This window comes from Piliocolobus tephrosceles, chromosome 13, assembly GCF_002776525.5.
Source record: "Piliocolobus tephrosceles isolate RC106 chromosome 13, ASM277652v3, whole genome shotgun sequence".
In the NCBI taxonomy this organism is placed as follows: Eukaryota; Metazoa; Chordata; class Mammalia; order Primates; family Cercopithecidae; genus Piliocolobus; species Piliocolobus tephrosceles.
The window spans coordinates 63,960,673-63,980,195 of NC_045446.1; the positions used below are offsets into that span (position 1 = coordinate 63,960,673).

Below are 19,523 nucleotides of genomic sequence, written 5' to 3' on the forward strand. Positions count from 1 at the left end.
ATCTATCTATCTATCTATCTATCTATCTATCTATCTATCTATCTATCTATAAATAAATAAAATTAAATAAATCAAGGCCAGGTGCGGTGGCTCACGCCTGTACTCCCAGCACTTTGGGAGGCTGAGGTAGGGGGATCTCCTGAGGTTGGGAGTTTGAGACCAGCCTGACCAACATGGAGAAACCCCATGTCTACTAAAAATACACAATTAGCCGGGCATGGTGGCGCATGCCTGTAATCCCAGCTACTCAGGAGGCTGAGGCAGGAGAATGACTTGAATGCGGGAGGCAGAGGTTGCAGTGAGCTGAGATCGCAGCATTGCACTCCATCCTGGGCAACAAGAGTGAAACTCCTTCTCAGAAAAAAAAAAATCAAATCAGGTCAGACAAACAAACATTTTAGATGGTGACCACAGGGTTGTAAAATTGGATTAAGTTCTAGAGAATGTTAGGGAATTGAGTTTAATGGAGCTCAGCTCTGGCTTAGAAGTATCATCCAGCACTTGTGTTATGAGGGCAAGTATTTACTTCTCTTCTTTCTTTTTTTTGAGATGGAGTCTCACTCTGTTGCCCAGGCTGGAGTGCAGTGGCGTGATCTCGGTTCACTGCAACCTCCATCTCCCGAGTTCAAGTGATTCTCCTGCCTCAGCCTCCTGAGTAACTGGGATTACAGGCATGCGCCACGACACCCAGCTAATTTTTTTTCTTTTTCCTTGGGGGATGGAGTCTCGCTCTGTTGCCTAGGCTGGAGTGCAATACTGTGATCTTGGCTCACTGCAACCTCCACCTCCGGGTTCAAGCAATTCTCCTGCCTCAGCCTCCCAAGTAGCTGGGACTACAGGGACCTGCCACCACACCCGGCTATTTTTTTTTTGTATTTTTTTTAGTAGAGATGGGGCTTCACCGTGTTGCCCAGGCTAGTTTTGAACTCCTAAGCTCAGCCAGTCCGCCCGCCTCGGCCTCCCAAAGTGCTAGGATTACAGGCATTAGTCACTGCACCTGGCTCATGCCCAGCTAATTTTTGTATTTTTAGTAGAGACAGGGTTTCACCATGTTGGCTAGGCTGGTCTTGACCACCTGGTCTTAGGTGATCCACCCCCCTCCGCCTCCCAAACTGTTGGGATTACAGGCGTGAGCCACCGTGCCTGTAATCCATTTCTGAATTTATTTTTTTTAAAGTATAACAGCAGGATCCAAGAAAGTCTGAGCCGTCATAAAAGTTTTCTTGTGACCTTTTTAATAATTAAGAAATATAATTCATGTATTATAATATTCACTTTTTTTTTTTTTTTTTGAGATAGTGTCTCGCTCTGTTGCCCAGGATGGAGTGCAGTAGCGCGATCTCGGCTCACTGCAAGCTCCGCCTCCTGGGTTCACGCCATTCTCCTCCCTCAGCCTTCCGAGTAGTTTGGGACTACAGGCGCCCGCAACCACACCTGGCTAATTTTTTTTTTTTTGTATATATATATATATATATATTTTTAGTAGAGACGAGGTTTCACCATGTTAGCCAGGATGGTCTTGATCTCCTGACCTCGTGATCTGCCCGCCTCGGCCTCCCAAAGTGCTGGGATTACAAGCTTGAGCTACTGCACCCGGCCTATTCACTCTTTTAAAGTAGATAATTTAATGGTTTTTAGTATATTCACAAACTTGTACAACTGTTCACTATTTAATTCCAAAACATTTTTACCATCCTAAAAGGAAACTCCTTACCCGTAAATAGTAACTCTCCATACTGCCATCTCCCAGCCCTTAGCACCCACTAATCATCTTCACATCTTACGATTTGTCTATTCTAGTCATTTCATATAAATGAAATCATTTAATATTGATGGCAGCAGTGGGCCATCTGCAGTGGCCACTGCCACCACTCTGGCTGCAGCAGGGAGGTGTGGCCAGGGCTGCATGTTTCATGGAGGCAGCCGGAGCCAGGGACAAGTGGGAGCCCTGCCCCTTCCGAGTTGGGGTGGTGCCCAAGTCATGGCTCTGGATCTGGGCCTCCTGCTCCCCGCAGCAAGCAGGAGCCCTACTCTTCCGAGTGCAGTTATGGCTGCCCAAACTGACTGCAGACCCAGGCATCTGTGCACTCTTGTGGGGCCCAGGAAGGCTGCCCCAGCCATCACAGGCCATCAGAGGGGTCTCTTTCTGCTGCCTGGCTTCTCCCTGCTGTTGGCACCAGCTCTGATCTTGGAGTAAAACTGGGGCCAAGCCCAGGCCTGTCGCAGCCTGGCCAGGTGTACACACATTCGGGGCAGTGCTGACACGCCAGCCTCTTGCCTCTGTGACCCCCTCTGGACTTTGGGCACCAACAAGCATGGGAGGGAAGCCGAAGGGGAGGCTGAAGGGAGCTCAGCACTGGCCTGCACGTGCCCCTTGGCACCTACAGGGCACCATGATTGACAGTAGGAGGCAGACAGGTTCTTGGGCAGAAGGGTACAGGTTCCTGGTGAGGCACCACTTTCAGGCCAGGGAGTGCCTGAAGTCTGGCCCTGGGCTGCCAGTCCCGTGGACACGAGTGGGAACTTACGGTGCCTTTTCCAGGCTTGCCCATGGCCACCCATGGACAAATCAACATGTACTTCCTCCCCTCTGAGGCTCATAAAAACTTTGAGGCTGGGTGTGTTGGCTCATGCCTGTAATCCTAGCACTTTGGGAGGCTAAGGCAGGCAGATGCCTGAGGTCAGGAGTTTGAGACCTACGTGGACAACATGGTGAGACCCCATCTCTACTAAAAATACAAAAAAATTAGCCGAGCGTGGTGGTGGGCGCCTGTAATCCCAGTTACTTAGGAGGTAGCTGGAGAATCCCTTGAACTAAGGAGACACAAGTTGCAGTGAGATCATACCATTATACTTCAGCCTGGGTGAAAAGAGTGAGACTCTGTCAAAAAAACAAACCAACCAACCTTGGGCTCAGCCAGAGCTGAGCAGACATTGGGACAAGAGCTGAGCAGACATTGGGACAACTGGCTGCAGAGAGGAGCTACCCACTCTAGAGCTTTCTCTGCTGAGAACTGGGAAGACATTCAGACGACCTGCCTGCAGAGGGGAGCTGCCCACTCCAAGGGCCTCCTCTGAGCTATTTTGTCGCTCAATAAAGCTCTTCTTTGTCTTGCTCACCCTCTGCTTGTCTGCATACCCCATTTATTCTGGTTGCAGGACAAGAACTTGGGACCCGTTTAATGGCAGGGCTGAAAGAGCTGCAACAGAAACAGGGCTGAGATGTGCCCCTTTTTCACCATGTTGTGGGTGAAGAGAAGGAAAGAAGAGCTGCCGCCCTTCGGGGAGCCCAGACCTGGGAGTTCCCTGAGCCAGGGCTGTGACTCTCTCCTTGGAGCCCTGTGGTTGCTGGCATCTCCAAGCTTCTGAGTACCACGTGTTCCCCAGTGCCAGCTGTGAAAGCTGCTTGCGGTGCACCTGGTCCGGCCTCACAGAGAGCCGGCACCTGTGCCAGCACCTGGAGTTGCCTTCCCTGCTGTAGCAGCCGGCATGTCTGACTGTGCACATTGGCCAGACCCCATGCTCACTCACACACCCCTCACCAGCCAATGCCTGACTTGCCCTTGGCAGGAGTGGGACCCAGGCTGGTAGCGTGAGCCGAGCACAGCCTGCCAAGACAAGTGGATGAAACAAGCCCAGTTGACCAGAGCAAAACTTGGGCAAAGATGCCACCGGCCACAGACTTTTCCGGCCAGAAAAATGACATTCCAAAAATCCCGTAACAATATGTGAGGTCAGCTGACTTTCCAAGGATTGTACAGCTAGTAAAATGGAAGTGCTGATATTCAAACACAAATTCGTGTTTGGGTTTGGATATAAAACTTGTGCTCCTAACAGCCATAAGGACCCAATCCAAAGGCAGACTTTGATAGTAAACATAATGTGTTTAGAAGGTTATGGCTAAAGGAAAGACTGGAACCAAAAACATTTTTTTTGTTTTTGTTTTTTGAGACAAAGTCTCACTCTGTCGCCCAGGCTGGGGTGCAGTGACATAATCTTGGCTCACTGCAACCTCCGCCTCCTGGGTTTAAGCAATTCTCTTGCCTCAGCCTCCCGTGTAGCTGGGATTACAGGCGCCCACCATTGCGCCTGGCTAATTTTTGTATTTTTAGTAGAGACAGGGTTTCACCATGCTGGCCAGACTGGTTTCGAACTCCTGACCTCAGGTGATCTGCCTGCCTCAGCCTCCCAAAGTGCTGGGATTACATTTGTGAGCCACCTCGCCCGGCCAACAAAAACAATTTTTAAAAGAACTTGAGAAAACCTGGAGGCAATGATTATTGCCTTCAAATACTTGAGGGATTTGACTTCTCGTATGAAAAACAAGAACTGAACTTAGTTTGTATTATCTCAGAATGGGGAACTAGGTACAAACCGTAGAAGTTACAGGGAGATGGGTTTGGGCTTTCTGTGTGGGAGAACATTCAGATAGTTAGCAGTGTCTGAAAATGTTTCAGTTTTGACCAGGGAGGTATTTAAGTAGCAGATAGATCGTTAGGGACAGAGAGGCTAGTGTTGGTTGTGTACGTGGGAAAGGTAGTGGTGAGGCTGGATGCAATGGCTCACACCTATAATCCCAGCACTTTGGGAGGCCGAGGTGGGTGGATCACAAGGTCAGGAGTTTGAGACCAGCCTGGCCAACATAGTGAAACCCCGTCTCTACTAAAAATACAAAAAATTATCCAGGCTTGGTGACGGGCACCTGTAATCCCAGCTACTCAGGAGGCTGAGGCAGGAGAATCGCTTGAACCTGAGAGGCGGAGGTTGTAGTGAGCTGAAATCGCGCCATTGCACTCCAGCCTGGGCAACAGTGCGAGACTCCGTCTTGGAAAAAGAAAAAAAAAAAAAAAAGGAAGGTAGTGCTGGGCACTGAGAGTGGAAAGCCAGTGAGAAAAATTTGAAACTTCTGATAAATGAACTCAGGCAGGGACTGGGCTTTCCCAGGATGCCTAAGATGAGAGTAAACTCCATTGTAAGCTTTGGAACATAGAGCCTGGGCAACATGGCAAAACCCCATCTCTACAAAGAAAAAATAAGCCAAGTGTAGTGGTGCATATCTGTAGTCCCAGCTACTTGGGAGGGTGAGGTGGGAGGATGGCTTGAGTCTAGGAGGTCGAGGTTGTAGTAAGCCATGATGACGCCACTGTGCCCCAGCCTGGGTGACAGAGCAAGACCTTGTCTCAAAAAAAAAAAAAAAATTGGAATGTAGATCAAGGTGTTGTTGTTCATCACAGGGAAGAAAATAAGAGCTGTCATGTAATAGCTGACTTGCTTTGCAACAGGAGTATAGGATATAGTATATAGTGGTGGAGAGAGCACTGATTGTGGGGTCAGCTAGAACATGACTTATTAGTTGTGTGCATTAGACATGTTAATTCACTTTTCTGAGCTTTGATTTCCTCACTATAAAATGCGGTAGAAATATCTACTTCACAGGAGTGGAATCATAGACATTGGAGACTTGGAAGGGCGGGAAGGTAGGAGGGAGATTAGAGATGAGAAATTACTTAATGGTTACAATGGGTTACAATAAAAACACAGATTTCACCGATATGCAATGTATTCATTTAACAAAATGGCACTTGTACTCCCTCAATCTATATAAAAGAAAATACAAAGAACTATGCCTCACAGAATGGTTGTGAGGATTAAAGGAGATGGTGTTTGGCATATAGCAGGTGCATAGTAAATGGTAGGATTATTGAATGGCTATTATCATTAGCTATGAACTTCATGGCTATTATCATTAGCTATGAAGTTCACTAGTATAAATTGGTATCAGTTTTTTGAGAGGTAGTGTGGAAGAATAGAAAGGATGGACTTTGGATTCAGGCAGACCTGGGTTTGAATTTCTCTTACTAAACCTCTAACTTTGGGAAATTTACATAAACTTCTTTTTTTTTTTTCATATGTAAAATAGAGCCAGTTATCTCAATCATGCTCCTGTCAGAGAGGGTTGTTGTAACGATTAATTGAAATAATATGGGCCAGGCCTGGTGGCTCACTCCTGTCTGTAATCCCAGCACTTTGGGAGGCCAAGGCAGAAAGATTGCTTGAGGCCAGGAGTTCGAGACAGCATGGGCAATATGGTGAGATCTGGTCTCTTAAAAAAAAAAATTAAAAAAACAAGTAGTATGCGTAAAGTGCCTAGCAAATAGGATGTACTCAATAAATTGTAGTAACAATGCTATTTTAAATAATATTTATTAATACACAAATATATTCTGTTACTTTCATGAAACAGCTCTCAGTTACTTACATCAGAGACCCCTTACCCACTGGTCTCACCATCCACCCCAGGCTCTGATATCTTAAGCTACTCACATGCTATAGATTTTGCCCTGTGACTTCAGTTTTTTGGCAGTTATGCAGTCCTTGCTTGGTTCCTGGCTCGTGGGAGAATTTTTGTTACCCCACTGCAGTGTCTGTGTCCTCATTCATTCATTAGCTGGCGTCACCACCCTCCTCTTCCACTTGCAGGGCCAGAGTTGCTCTTCATTTGCTGATGGGGGAAGAGGGTAATTGTAGATACAGTCCCAAAATAGATTACTATTGTCCTGATAAATAATGCCAAGCATTGCAGGGGAGAGGAAGCACATTTCCCAGAGCTGACAGGGAGAGTTCATACCACAATTTGAATGTCTTCCAGAAATTTGTCAACTCTTAAGTCTGGCTTTTAGATAATTAAATGCATAGTTATTGTAGAGACTCAGAAATCTGAACAACTCAAATGAGAAAGCAGTCTCAATTTGATCTTTTTTCCCATCCAGTACCTCTTCTATATGAAGTAACCCATTTAAAAATACATTCTGTTCACTCTCATTTCTATTCTGTTTGTTGTGGTTAATAGATCCCAGCCCTGGAGGGACTTTAGAGTCATCTGATCTAACTTCAAGGTACATGGCCAGTAGTTGGGGGAGCTGGCCTGACCTCTCTTGGGGCCCCAGTTTCCTACTCTGTCTTTTATGCTGAGTATTAGGTTAAGTATATTGTACACATCCTTTACAAAGTCTTTTAGTACCTGATTCAATTGTGCTTTTGGAATCATCTGCACATTTTGCCCTTCTGTCTATTCACATCCTTCCCAATCTTCATAGTCTCACATCCTCTGCAAGACGTTTCTTAAGTTTTATCTTTCCTGCTTCTAATTTCCTAAGCATTAACACCTTCATTTATATGAGAAACGGTGTAGAATAGTGGGGAAATTATGGGTTTTGGTGTCAGAGAAACCCAAGACCCTATGCTAGCTTCGATAGTAGTTGTGTGACTTTGGGTAGGTTACTTAATCTGTTTCCTCAACTGTAAAGTGGGGATAATAATGCTTATCTTGTAAAGGTATTATGATTTAGACACATGGTAGGTGCTCAGCAAAGTAGATGTGGGTGCTTAATATATGGTAGCAATGATTATCATTTATTCATCAAAACAAACCTTGATTATCTACAATGTGCCTGAGAGGAAAATGACATGACCCTTGCTCTGAGGATCTCTTGGTCTAGCATAGGGGTTCTTGGGTGGTAATAAGAGTTTTGGTGAGTCTCCTGAAGTAGTAGGCAAACTCTTTGTATATACATGCCTATATGCATTTGTCTAGGAAGAGGGCTCATGATTGAGCAGATCTGCAGCAACCTCTATAACTGCAAAAGCTAAGGATTTCTCCTAGCCATCTTCCCCTGGATTTCCTGCCAGGCATGCTTGTTGTTCACACCACCTATTTTGACTTCCTCATACAATGCCTGCAATATTGCTTAGCTGTTTAATACAAATGTATGTCTGTGTCTCCAGCCATCCAAATGCCTGAAGGACAGAGATTATGCATACATTTTTTGATAGCTTTATTGAAATATAGTTCACATAACCTACAATTCACCTATTTAAAGTGTGTAATTCTGTAGCTTTTATTATATTCACAGAGTTGTACAACCATTATTACAATCAGTTTGAGAACATCATCCCAAAAAAGAAACTCCATACCCCTTGGCTGTCATCCCCAAGCTCCCCAGACCTTCCAGCCCCAGACAGCCACTAATCGACTTCCTTTCTCCATAGATTTGGCTATTCTGGATATTTCACAGAAATGGAATCATATAATATTTGATCGTCTGACTTGTTTCTTTTATTTAGTATGATGTTTTCAAGATTCATCCCTGTAGTTACATTTTGTTTTTATATACTCTTTAACATTCAGCATAGCAGTTGGCCTTTTTTTTTTTTTTAACTTGAGACAAGGTCTCATTCTGTCACCCCAGGCCGGAGTGCAGTGGCACGGTCACGGCTCATTGCAGCCTCAGCCCCCTGGGTCCAAGTGATCCTCCTACCTCAGTCTCCTGAGTAGCTGGGATTCTGTTCACTCTCATGAGTAGTGGGATCACAGGCGTGCACCACCACGCCTGGCTAATTTTTTAATTTTTGTAGAGAAAGGGTCTCCCTATGTTGGCCAGACTGGTCTCAAAATCCTAGGCTCAAGTGATCTTCCCACTTTGGCCTCCGAAAATGCTTGGATTGTAGGCATTAGCCACTACACCTGGCTTATAACAGACTTTTTAAAAATAAGCTTTATTTTAGAATAGTTTTAGATTTACAGAAAACTTGCAAAGACGGTACACAGAGTTCTCGTATATCCCAATTTCCCCTATTACTATGATCTTTACATTAGTGTGGTTTATTTATTTATTTTTTGAGACAGAGTCTTGCTCTGTTGCCCAGACTGGAGTACAGTGGTGTGATCTCTGCTCACTGCAACCTCTGGCCCCCGAGTTCAAGCGATTCTGCTACCTCAGCCTCCCAAGTAGCTGGGATTACAGGCACGCACCACCACCCCTGGCTAATTTTTGTATTTTTAGTAGAGATGGGGTTTCACCATGTTGGCCAGGCTGGTCTTGAACTTCTGGCCTCAAGTGATCCACCTGCCTTGGCCTCCCAAAGTATTGGGATTACAGGCTTGAGCCCCTGCACCCAGCCTAGCATGATTTTTTTTTATAATTAATGAGCTAGTGTTGGTATATTATATTAACTAGTGTCCATACTTTATTCAAATTTCCTTAATTTTTCTCTGGTGTCCTTTTTCTGTTCCAGATCCCATTCAGGATATTATATTTTATTTAGTTGTCATCTTTTCCATAGGCTCCTCTTGACTGATAGTTTCTCAGATTTTCCTTGTTTTTGCATACTAGACTTTTCTTTTTTCTTTTTTTTTTTTTTTTTTGAGACGGAGTCTTGCTCTGCCGCCCAGGCTGGAGTGCAGTGGCCGGATCTCAGCTCACTGCAAGCTCTGCCTCCTGGGTTCACGCTATTCTCCTGTCTCAGCCTCCCGAGTAGCTGGGACTACAGGCGCCCGCCTCGTCGCCTGGCTAGTTTTTTGTATTTTCTATTAGAGACGGGGTTTCACCGTATTAGCCAGGATGGTCTCGATCTCCTGACCTCGTGATCCGCCCGTCTCGGCCTCCCAAAGTGCTGGGATTACAGGCTTGAGCCACCGCGCCCGGCCTAGACTTTTCATACATCCATGTTGAAAGAATTAAAATTGTTATCCATAGTGGGCATGATTTTCTCTTTATGTTATGGGACCTTAAGAACAGACATTTTTTGTTTCTTTCCTGTAAAACAAACAAACAAAAGAACAGACATTTGCTTGGGAGGCTGAGGCAAGGGAATTGCTTGAGTCCGGGAGATCGAGGCTGCAATTGCTATCATTATATTTGTTTTTTTGTTTTTTCCTGCATTGTGAAGGATCATTATCACTGTTTTTTTAATTTTATTTTTATTTTTTGAGACGGAGTCTTGCTCTGTTGCCCAGGCTAGAGTGCAGTGGCAAGATCTCGGCTAACTGCAACCTCCTCCTCCTGGATTCAAGCGATTCTCCTGCCTCAGCCTCCTGAATAGCTGGGATTACAGATGCCCACCACCACGCCTGGTTGATTTTTGTATTTTTAGTAGAGACGGGGTTTCACAATCTTGGCCAGGCTGATCTCGAGCTCCTCACCTCCTGATCCACCCACCTTGGCCTCCCAAAGTGCTGGGATTATAGGCGTGAGCCACCTATCACTGTTATTGAGAGAGACAGTGTGCTGTAATAGAGGCATAGCTTTTGTAGTCAGTTAGTCCTCCTTTTTTTTTTGAGACGGCGTCTCATTCTGTGGCCCAGGCTGGAGTAGAATGGCGCAGTCTCGGCTCACTGCAACCTCCGCCTCCTGGGTTCAAGCGATTCTTCTGCCTCAGACTCCTGAGTAGCTGGGATTACAGGCATGCACCGCCACACCTGGCTAATTTTTGTATTTTTAGTACAGACAATACCATGTTCATTAGGCTGGTCTCGAACTCCTGACCTGGTGATCTGCCCGCCTCTACCTCCCAAAGTGCTGGGATTACAGGCGTGAGCCACCACGCCTGGCCATTAAGTCAGTCCTCTTAGCAGCTTATTAGGTATAATTTTTTGGAATATAACCTCTCTGGGTCTCAGTTGCTTTACTTGTAAAATTGTCTTGCAGTGTTTTGAGAATTAAAGAAGACTTAATAAAGCCCCTCTCATGATGCTGTGCATGGCAGATGCATAGTAATTATTGATTGATATTAGAAAAAAATGGGTTAAGTTGGAAATGGTAAACAGTGAAAAAGCAGTGTGGGAGGGGAACTTCTGTTTCTTGAGTATTTACTGTAGTGGGTAGAATGAGAACGATGACCTTGGTTTGTTTGCATGCTTGGTGTTAATTGTAGGATAGCTTCTTTGCTAGATAAAAGCATTTTTGTCCTCTTTTGGTTTGTGTACTGTGGGTTTCTTGCCTCTCTGGGAAGACATACTTGGAGGTCTATAAATGCTTAAGATTTTCCTAACATGGCTGTTTTGCTGTAGGTGCTGTGCCTGAGGAATAATACCATTTTTAAGCAAGCCTTTTCTCTCTTAAGGTAAGGATATTAATAACAATAATTAAAGGTAGGTAACATTTGCCTTTGGCTTCATAGTTCACACAGCATTTTTTCATCGTATTTACTTGCATGTCTATAAGCACATCAAGCATCTCCCCTGCTACCTTGCTCCTTCTCAATTCTCAGTTAATAGCATCTCCATTCATCTAGTCGCTGAGGCCAAAATACTTGCAGTTAATCCTTGATGCTGTTAATTCTTTTTTTTTTTTTTTTTTCCTTTTTGAGATAGAGTTTCACTCTGTCACCCAGGCTGGAGTGCAGTGGTGTGATCTTGGCTCATTGCAACCTCTGCTTCCCAGGTTCAAATGATTCTCCTGCCTCAACCTCCCAAGTAGCTGGGATTACAGGCACCTGCCATCATGCCCAGCTAAATTTTGTATTTTTATAGGGAGGGGGTTTCACCACGTTGGCCAGGCTGGTCTTGAACTCCTGATTGCAAGTGATCTGCCCACTTCGGCCTCCCAAATTGCTGGGATTACAGGTGTGGGCCCCCGCATCTGGCCAGATGCTGTTAATTCTTCAGCAAAACTTGCTGGCTTTACTTTTGAAATATATACAGAACTTTTTTTTTTTTAATTGAGACTGAGTCTCCCTCTGTTGCCCAGGCTGGAGTGCAGCGGCATGATCACAGCTCACTGCAGGCTTGATCTCCCAGGCTCAAGTGATTCTTCCGCCTCAGCCTCCCAAGTAGCTGGGTCTATAGGCGTGTACCAGCATGCCCCATTAGTTTTCGTATTTTTTGTAGAGACAGTGTTTTGCCATGTTGCCCAGGCTAGTCTTGAACTCCTGAGCTCAAGTGATCCGCCCAAAGTGCTGGGATTACAGGCATGAGCCACTGTGCCGGACCTAGAACCATTTCTTTCTCCAGTTTTTGCCTCATGCTTTCTGTTTTGCTAAACCACTACGGATCAGCTCCTTGTCTTCTTATTACCTTTACTACCATCACTTTGCCTCCCAACTGGTCTCCCTATGTTTACCTTTGTCTTTAATTCTTCACAGTAAAGCCGAGTGATTTTTTTTTTTTAAAGATACCTAACATTATGAACATAAGAATGATTCTTTTAAATAAAGCCAAGTTAGCTCACATCACTCCTTTGCTCCAAATTCTCCAGTGGTATCCCATCTTACTGAAAATAAAATCTGAAATCTTTACCATGGCCTATAGGACCTTCTATAATCTGTATCCTCATTTTATACTACTTACTCAGCACTAGCTACACTGTGGTTTCCTATTCCTTGATAATCTAAGCACCTTCCCACCCTAGGATCTTTGCACATTCTTTCCTCAGATATCCATATGGCTTGCCCTGTATTTTATTCAGGTTTCTGCCCAAATGTCATCCCAGCCAAGAGGCCTTCCCTGACTACTCTATGTAAAATATACACCCATCCATCAATCTCTGTTCCCTTGCTTTGCTTTATTTTTCTTTATAGCAGATGTCACCATCTGACACATTTTGTATATATAAAAATGTTTAACTGTCTTTCCTTGCCCCCTAAAAATAAGCATCATGGGGATACGGACTTTTAGTTTTGTGTACTGCCCTATTCCTAGGCCTAGAATGGTATCTGACACATAGTAGGCATTTAATAAATATGTGTTAAATGTATGAATTGACCCTCATAGTGACCTGGTAAAACAGATAATATTATCTCAATTTTATATAAATAACTGGGGTCTGTTGTTTTAACATGATGGAGCTAATTTGGGTTGGAATTAGGATTCAAATCCAAGTTGTCTTTTTTTTCCCCAACTGTTCTGTATATAAAGTGCAACCTCCCCATTGTTTTTCTTTTTTCTTTTTTTTTTTTGAGACAGAATCTCTTTAGCCCAGGCTGGAGTGTAATGGCACTGTCTCAGTTCACTGCAACCTCTACCGCCCAGGTTTAAGCAATCCTCCTGCCTCAGCCTCCTGAGTAGCTGGGATTACAGACACCCACCACCATGTGTGGCTAATTTTTCTATTTTTAGTAGAGATGGGGTTTCACCATGTTGACCTGGCTGGTTTCAAACTCCTGACCTCAAGTGATCCATGCTCCTCAGCCTCCCAAACTTCTGGTATTACAGGCATGAGCCACTGTGCCCGGGCTCCCCATTGTTTTTCTCTAGGTGCTGATGAAATACATTTGGTGGTTTATTTCTCTGTTCAGCAGCAAATATGCACCAAGTGTCTTTTGTGTGTGGCAACCACAGGATATAAAATAATGTATCGTATATCTTCCTGAACTACTTGGCACTCATGATCCTGGATGATTTCTTGATTCCTTAACATTTATTGAGGGCTTTCTCCCTTTATTTCCCTTCTAACTTTTAATTTTTTTTTTCTTAATCCCAAATGTGATAGTATCCCCTTCCAACTTACTCTATTATCCTATCTTAATCAGTCAACTGCTATTTGATAAGCACCTCCTATGGCACCATGCTATTTTTCGTTATCTTTAATCTTCACAAAAAACACTACAAGACAAATATAAATATCATTTTACAAAAGAGGAAACTGACTCAGAGTTTAAGATACATTTTCAGTCCCATGAGATTGTAGTATTATTATCTGTATTTTTTTTTTGAGACGGAGTTTCACTCTTGTTGCCCAGGCTGGAGTACAGCGGCACAATCTCAGTTTACTGCAACCTCCGCCTCCCGAGTTCAGGCAATTCTCCTGTCTCAGCCTCCCGATTAGCTGGGATTATAGGTGCCCGCCACCAAACCCGGGTAATTTTTTGTATTTTTAGTAGAGACGGGGTTTTGTCATGTTGGGCAGGCTGGTCTTGAACTCCTGACCTCAGGTCATCTGCCTGCCTCGGCCTCCCAAAGTGCTGGGATTACAGACATGAGCCGCTGCGCCTGGCCACTTTTTTGCTTTTTAAAACTTACCTCAAAATAGTTTCACCTCCCTAGTAGAAGTGACAGTACTTTCCTTTGTGTCCTATTTAATTTTGAACGTTTCTGTTCCGAATCAATACCATATTGTGGCTCACATTTGTTTACCAGCATCTTTCCCAACTAGACCATGATTAGAGACATCTTACTTAGGTTTGCATTCTCAGGATGTGCACTTTGGCACACAGTAGGTGCTTATTAAAGTTTGTGGAAGGAAGAAGGGAAGGAAGGAGTAAGGAAACAGCATTGATGCATCTTTAGTGACAGAATATAAATTTTGAAAACTATGCAAATAAAGTACGGGTTTCTAATTGTATTCAACATACTTTCTCCCTCCTTTTAGGTTTAGAACTTCAAGAGAGAAGCCCATCTATTCTGTAGGTAAGCAGCAGTTTTTACCTGATGTAATTGGCCTACTTTAAGTGACCCTTTAGCACTCTATAATAATTTTGCATTCTATAATAATTTTGCCTAGAAGGAAGCCTACTATATCTTTGAGAACAGTGGCCTGAACCAAATCCCACCCCTCCATGTGTGCATGGAATAGAACCATGGGTGAGAACATAAAGTAGTGGTTAAGAGCAAGAGCTCTACAGTAAGTTTGGATTCCAACTGTACTATATATTTATTTGGTGATCTTTGGCTATTTCTCTGTAGCTTGGTTTCCTCACTTTAAAAAATGAGCAGGCTGTGAGGCCAGGCATGGTGGCTCACGCCTGTTATCCCAGCACTTTGGGAGGCCGAGGCGGGTGGATCACCTGAGGTCAGGAGTTTGAGACCAGCCTGACCAACATGGTGAAACCTCGTCTCTACTAAAAATACAAAAAATTAGCTGGGCGTGGTGGCAGGCATCTGTAATCCCAGCTACTCAGGAGGCTGAGGCAGGAGAATCGCTTGAACCCGGGAGGCAGAGGTTGCAGCGAGCATGGTAAGAGACTGTCTTTACAAATTTTTAAAAAAAAATTAACCAGTGGCACAGGCTTGTGATCCTACCTACTCTGGAGGCTAAGGCAGGAGGATTGCTTGAGCCCAGATTACAGTGAGCTGTGAACATGCCACTGCACTGCAGCCTGGGTGATGGAGCAAGACCCTGTCTCTTAAATAAAAAAAATTTTAAAAAATTAAGAAAAGAGGATAATTATAATACAAACTGCAGCGTACCATTTGAAGATTCAGTGAGATAAAAGATATAAAATGCTTGGCTGGGTACAGTGGCTCATGCCTGTAATGCCAGCACTTTGGGCCGAGGCAGGCGGATCATGAGGTCAGGAGATCAAGACCATCCTGGCTAACACGGTGAAACCCTGTCTCTACTAAAAATACAAAAAATTAGCCAGGTGTGGTGGCGGGCACCTGTAGTCCCAGCTACTTGGGAGGCTGAGGCAGGAGAATTGTTTGAATCCCAGAAGTGGAGGTTGCAGTGAGCCAAGATCGCACCACTGCACTCCAACCTGGGCTACAGAGCGAGATTCCATCTCAAAAAAAATAAGAAGATATAAAATGCTCAAAAAGTAGCAGCTGTAATTGTTATTATTAATACTGCTACTATTCTAGACCTGTCTTGTATGTCCCTCATCAGGCTAGGACTTTTCTCACACTGTTTAATCCAAAATGAATGTCCATTCAGTCTGATTAACTCAATGGATTTCCATCTCTGTTTCAACCCAATTACTTGCCATTTTTGCTTTGGCTATTATGTGAGAAATTTCAGTGGAGTTGTTGGATTTTAGTGATGTTTGTCATGTGTCTAACAAGTATCAGAGATAAAGGAATGGAAGTAAGGAAGGGAACTAACATTTTTTACTTGATGCCTACTGTGTGCAAGAAGTGTGGAAGAGGCTTTACATATGTTAATTATTTTAGAAGGTGGCGGCAATGTGTAGGGAATCACCATTTCTACTGGACCCGAAGCCCAGCATCTCAAAATAATGGACTTCTTTTTATTTATACATTCTCTTGACAGGCGTGTATCTTATTAGACTGTGTGTTAGATGCTGGGGATACAAAATTAAGAGGATATTGTTCTTGCTGTTTAGTAGTTTTAGGAGCTTATTTTTTCCCCAGGAATAACCCAATGAACATTTCTTTACCCACCATTTAGATTCAACTTTTGTTAACATTTTGTCATGTTAGCTTTTTAAAAATCAGACATCATGATACTTTACCCTTGAATACTTTAGCTTGGGTTTTTAGAAATAAGGATATTTTCTTGCTTTCTTTTTTTTTATTTTTATATTATTATTATTTTTTGAGACGGAGTCTTGCTCTGTCGCCCAGGCTGGAGTGCAGTGGCCGGATCTCAGCTCACTGCAAGCTCCGCCTCCCGGGTTTACCCCATTCTCCTGCCTCAGCCTCTGGAGTAGCTGGGACTACAGGCGCCCGCCACCTCGCCCGGCTAGTTTTTTGTATTTTTAGTAGAGACAGGGTTTCAACGTGTTAGCCAGGATGGTCTCGATCTCCTGACCTCGTGATCCGCCCGTCTCGGCCTCCCAAAGTGCTAGGATTACAGGCTTGAGCCACTGCACCCGGCCTCTTTTTTTTTTAAATTATAATTTAAGTTCTGGGTTACATGTGCAGAATGTGCAGTTTTGTTACATAGGCATACACATGCCCTGGTGGTTTACTGCACCCATCAACCCGTCACCTACATTAGGTATTTCTCCTAATGTTATCCCTCCCCTAGCCCCCCACCGCCGGACAGGCCGTGGTATGTGATGCTCCCCTCCCTGTGTCCATGTGTTTTCATTGTTCAACTCCACTTATGAGTGAGAACATGTGGTGTTTGGTTTTCTGTGGTTTTTGTGATAGTGGAGTGCCTGCAAAGAATATATTAAGCAGCCCATTGGATACACTGATCTTGAGCTAAAAATATAGGTGTGAGTTGAAACTATAAATATGAAAGTTATTATTTTGTCAATTTTAATTGAAGCCATGGGAATGAATGTGATCACTTAAGGAGAAAAGGTGGAGAAGAGACCCAGGGATCATATACTGAGGAATTTCAACCTTAAAAATCTGGGTAGAGGCCGGGTGCAGTGGCTCAAGCCTGTAATCCCAGCACTTTGGGAGGCGGAGACTGGCGGATCACGAGGTCAGGAGGTCGAGACCATCCTGGCTAACATGGTGAAACCCCGTCTCTACTAAAAAAAAAAAAAAATACAAAAAACTAGTCAGGCAAGGTGGCAGGCGCCTGTAGTCCCCAGCTACTCGGGAGGCTGAGGCAGAATGGCGTAAACCCGGGAGGCGGAACTTGCAGTGAGCCGAGATCCAGCCACTGCACTCCAGCCTGGGCAACAGAGTGAGACTCTGTCTCAAAAAAAAAAAAAAAAAAAAATCTGGGTAGAGGGAGAAAGGCCAATGAAGCTGAGAAAGAGACACCTGGCCTCCCAGAGGGCAGGAGATCGAGACCATCCTGGCTAACACGGTGAAACCCCGTCTCTACTAAAAAATACAAAAATCTAGCTGGGCGAGGTGGCGGGCGCCTGTAGTCCCAGCTACTCGGGAGGCCGAGGCAGGAGAATGGCGTAAACCCGGGAGGCGGAGCTTGCAGTGAGCTGAGATCCGGCCGCTGCACTCCAGCCCCGGCGACAGAGCGAGACTCCGTCTCAAAAAAAAAAAAAAAAAAAAAAATTGTTTATCTCTTCATTATACTTTTTATTTTGAGAGATATAAAAATATAGAAAAGTAAAAGAGTAATATGTCAAATAAACCCAGAATTGGCAACTATTAACATTTTGTCAGACTTTCATTGTCTTTTTGGTATTCAAACAAAAAGGTCTATGTTCAAGTCCTCATTATTGTCTAGCCTTGGTCTTATCCCTTACCCTCCTCCACCATGGGCAAAGTTTATTTTGAATTGGTATATATTCTGAGGAAAGTCTTTTAAAAAATTATTAGGTTGGTGCAAAAGTAAAAAATAATGGCAAAAACTGCACTTACTTTTGCACCAACCTAATACTATTAAAATATTCAAATGTTAAAAATTTGAAATGGATGCATATGGTAAGAATAAACTTAAACTGTACAGAAGGGTATATGACGAAAAGTTAAATTTTTCCCCTTTCGCAGTCTTTTTTTTTTTTTTTTTTGAGACAGAGTCTTGCTCTGTTGCCCAGACTGGAGTGCGGTGGCCCGATCTCAGCTCACTGCAAGGTCCGCCTCCTGGGTTGATGCCATTCTCCTGCCTCAGCCTCCTAAGTAGCTGGGACTACAGGCACCCACCACCACGGCCCGCTAATTTTTTATATTTTTTAGTAGAGACGGGGTTTCACTGTGTTAGCCAGAATGGTCTCGATCTCCTGACCTCGTAATCCACCCTCCGCGGCCTCTCAAAGTGCTGGGATTACAGGCGTGAGCCACCGCTCCCGGCCCTCTTTCCCAATCTTAACTCCCTTATGATATCCACTGATAGCAATTTCTTGTGTATCTTTCAGGAAGATTATATATATATATATATATATATGAAGATTTATATTATGTGTGTGTATGACTATATGTTAATGCTGGACATTTAGGTTGTTTTTAGTTTTTTGCTGTTTCAAAAAATGGTACACCAGCCATTTTCATATGTCTTTGTAAACTTGTTCCTGTACATTTGTAAGATAAATTCCTGGAATTGAAATTGCTGAGTCAATGCATTATGAATTGGAGATTTTGATAAGTATTGCCAGACTATCCACCAGAGAAGTTGTATTAATTTACATTTCTATTTTCCGGCCCAAACTGAGTTTTATAAAACATTTATTGTTAGCTGGAAGCACTGGCATGGACTTGTAGTTCCAGCTACACGGAAAGCTGAAGTCCCAGAATGGTCCTTTGAGCCCAGGAGTTTGAGACTGTACTGCACTTTCATTTTGTCTGTGAATAGATGCCACACTCTAGCCTGGGTGACACAGCAGGATCCCATGTCTATATATATGTGTGTGTGTGTGTATATATATATATGTGTGTGTGTGTGTGTATATATATGTGTGTATGTATATATATGTGTGTGTGTGTGTATGTGTGTGTGTATTTTTTTTTTTTTTTGAGATGGGGTCTGGCTCTGTCGCCCAGGCTGGTGTGCAGTGGTGTGATCTCGGCTCACTGCAAGCTCTGCCTCCTGGGTTCATGCCATTCTCCTGCCTCAGCCTCCCGAGTAGCTGGGACTACATGTGCCCACCACCATGCCCAGCTAATTTTTTGTATTTTTAGTAGAGACGGAGTTTCACCGTGTTAGCCAGGATGGTCTCGATCTCCTGACCTTGTGATCCGCCTGCCGTGGCCTCCCAAAGTGCTGGGGTTACAGGCGTGAGCCACCGCGCCCGGCCTTTTTTTTTTTTTTTGAGACTGAGACACGTTCTGTCACCCAGCCTGGAGTACAGTGGCACGATCTTGGCTCACTGCAACTTCTACCTCCTGGGTTCAAGAGATTCCCCTGCCTCAGCCTCCCAAGTAGATGGGACTACAGGCATGCGCCACCATGCGTGGCTTTTTGTATTTATTAGTAGAGACAGAGTTTCACCATGTTGGCCAGGCTGGTCTCTTAACTCCTGACCTCAGGTGATTCACCCACCTTGGCATCCCATTGTGCTAAGATTACAGGTGTGAGCCATTGCACCTGGCCTAAAAAAATAATTTTTTTTTTGTTAGTGAAAATTATGTCTCGTTTTAATTTGCATGTCTTGAGTTTGTCATCTTTTCATATGGTTATTTGCCATTTGTATTTCTTTCCTAATGA

General features: G+C 44.0%; 1 protein-coding gene across 2 annotated transcripts in view; it reads left to right on the forward strand.

The window, feature by feature from the left end:
* Positions 1-19,523, forward strand: part of MRPL48 (mitochondrial ribosomal protein L48) — an 83,454-nt gene that overhangs the window by 7,090 nt on the left and 56,841 nt on the right. For both annotated transcript variants that reach the window (XM_023209456.2, XM_031936715.1), the window contains exons 2-3: positions 10,850-10,902; positions 14,148-14,185. In XM_023209456.2, the coding sequence (XP_023065224.1) occupies positions 10,850-10,902; positions 14,148-14,185 (91 nt within the window). The remainder of the gene's footprint in view (positions 1-10,849; positions 10,903-14,147; positions 14,186-19,523) is intronic.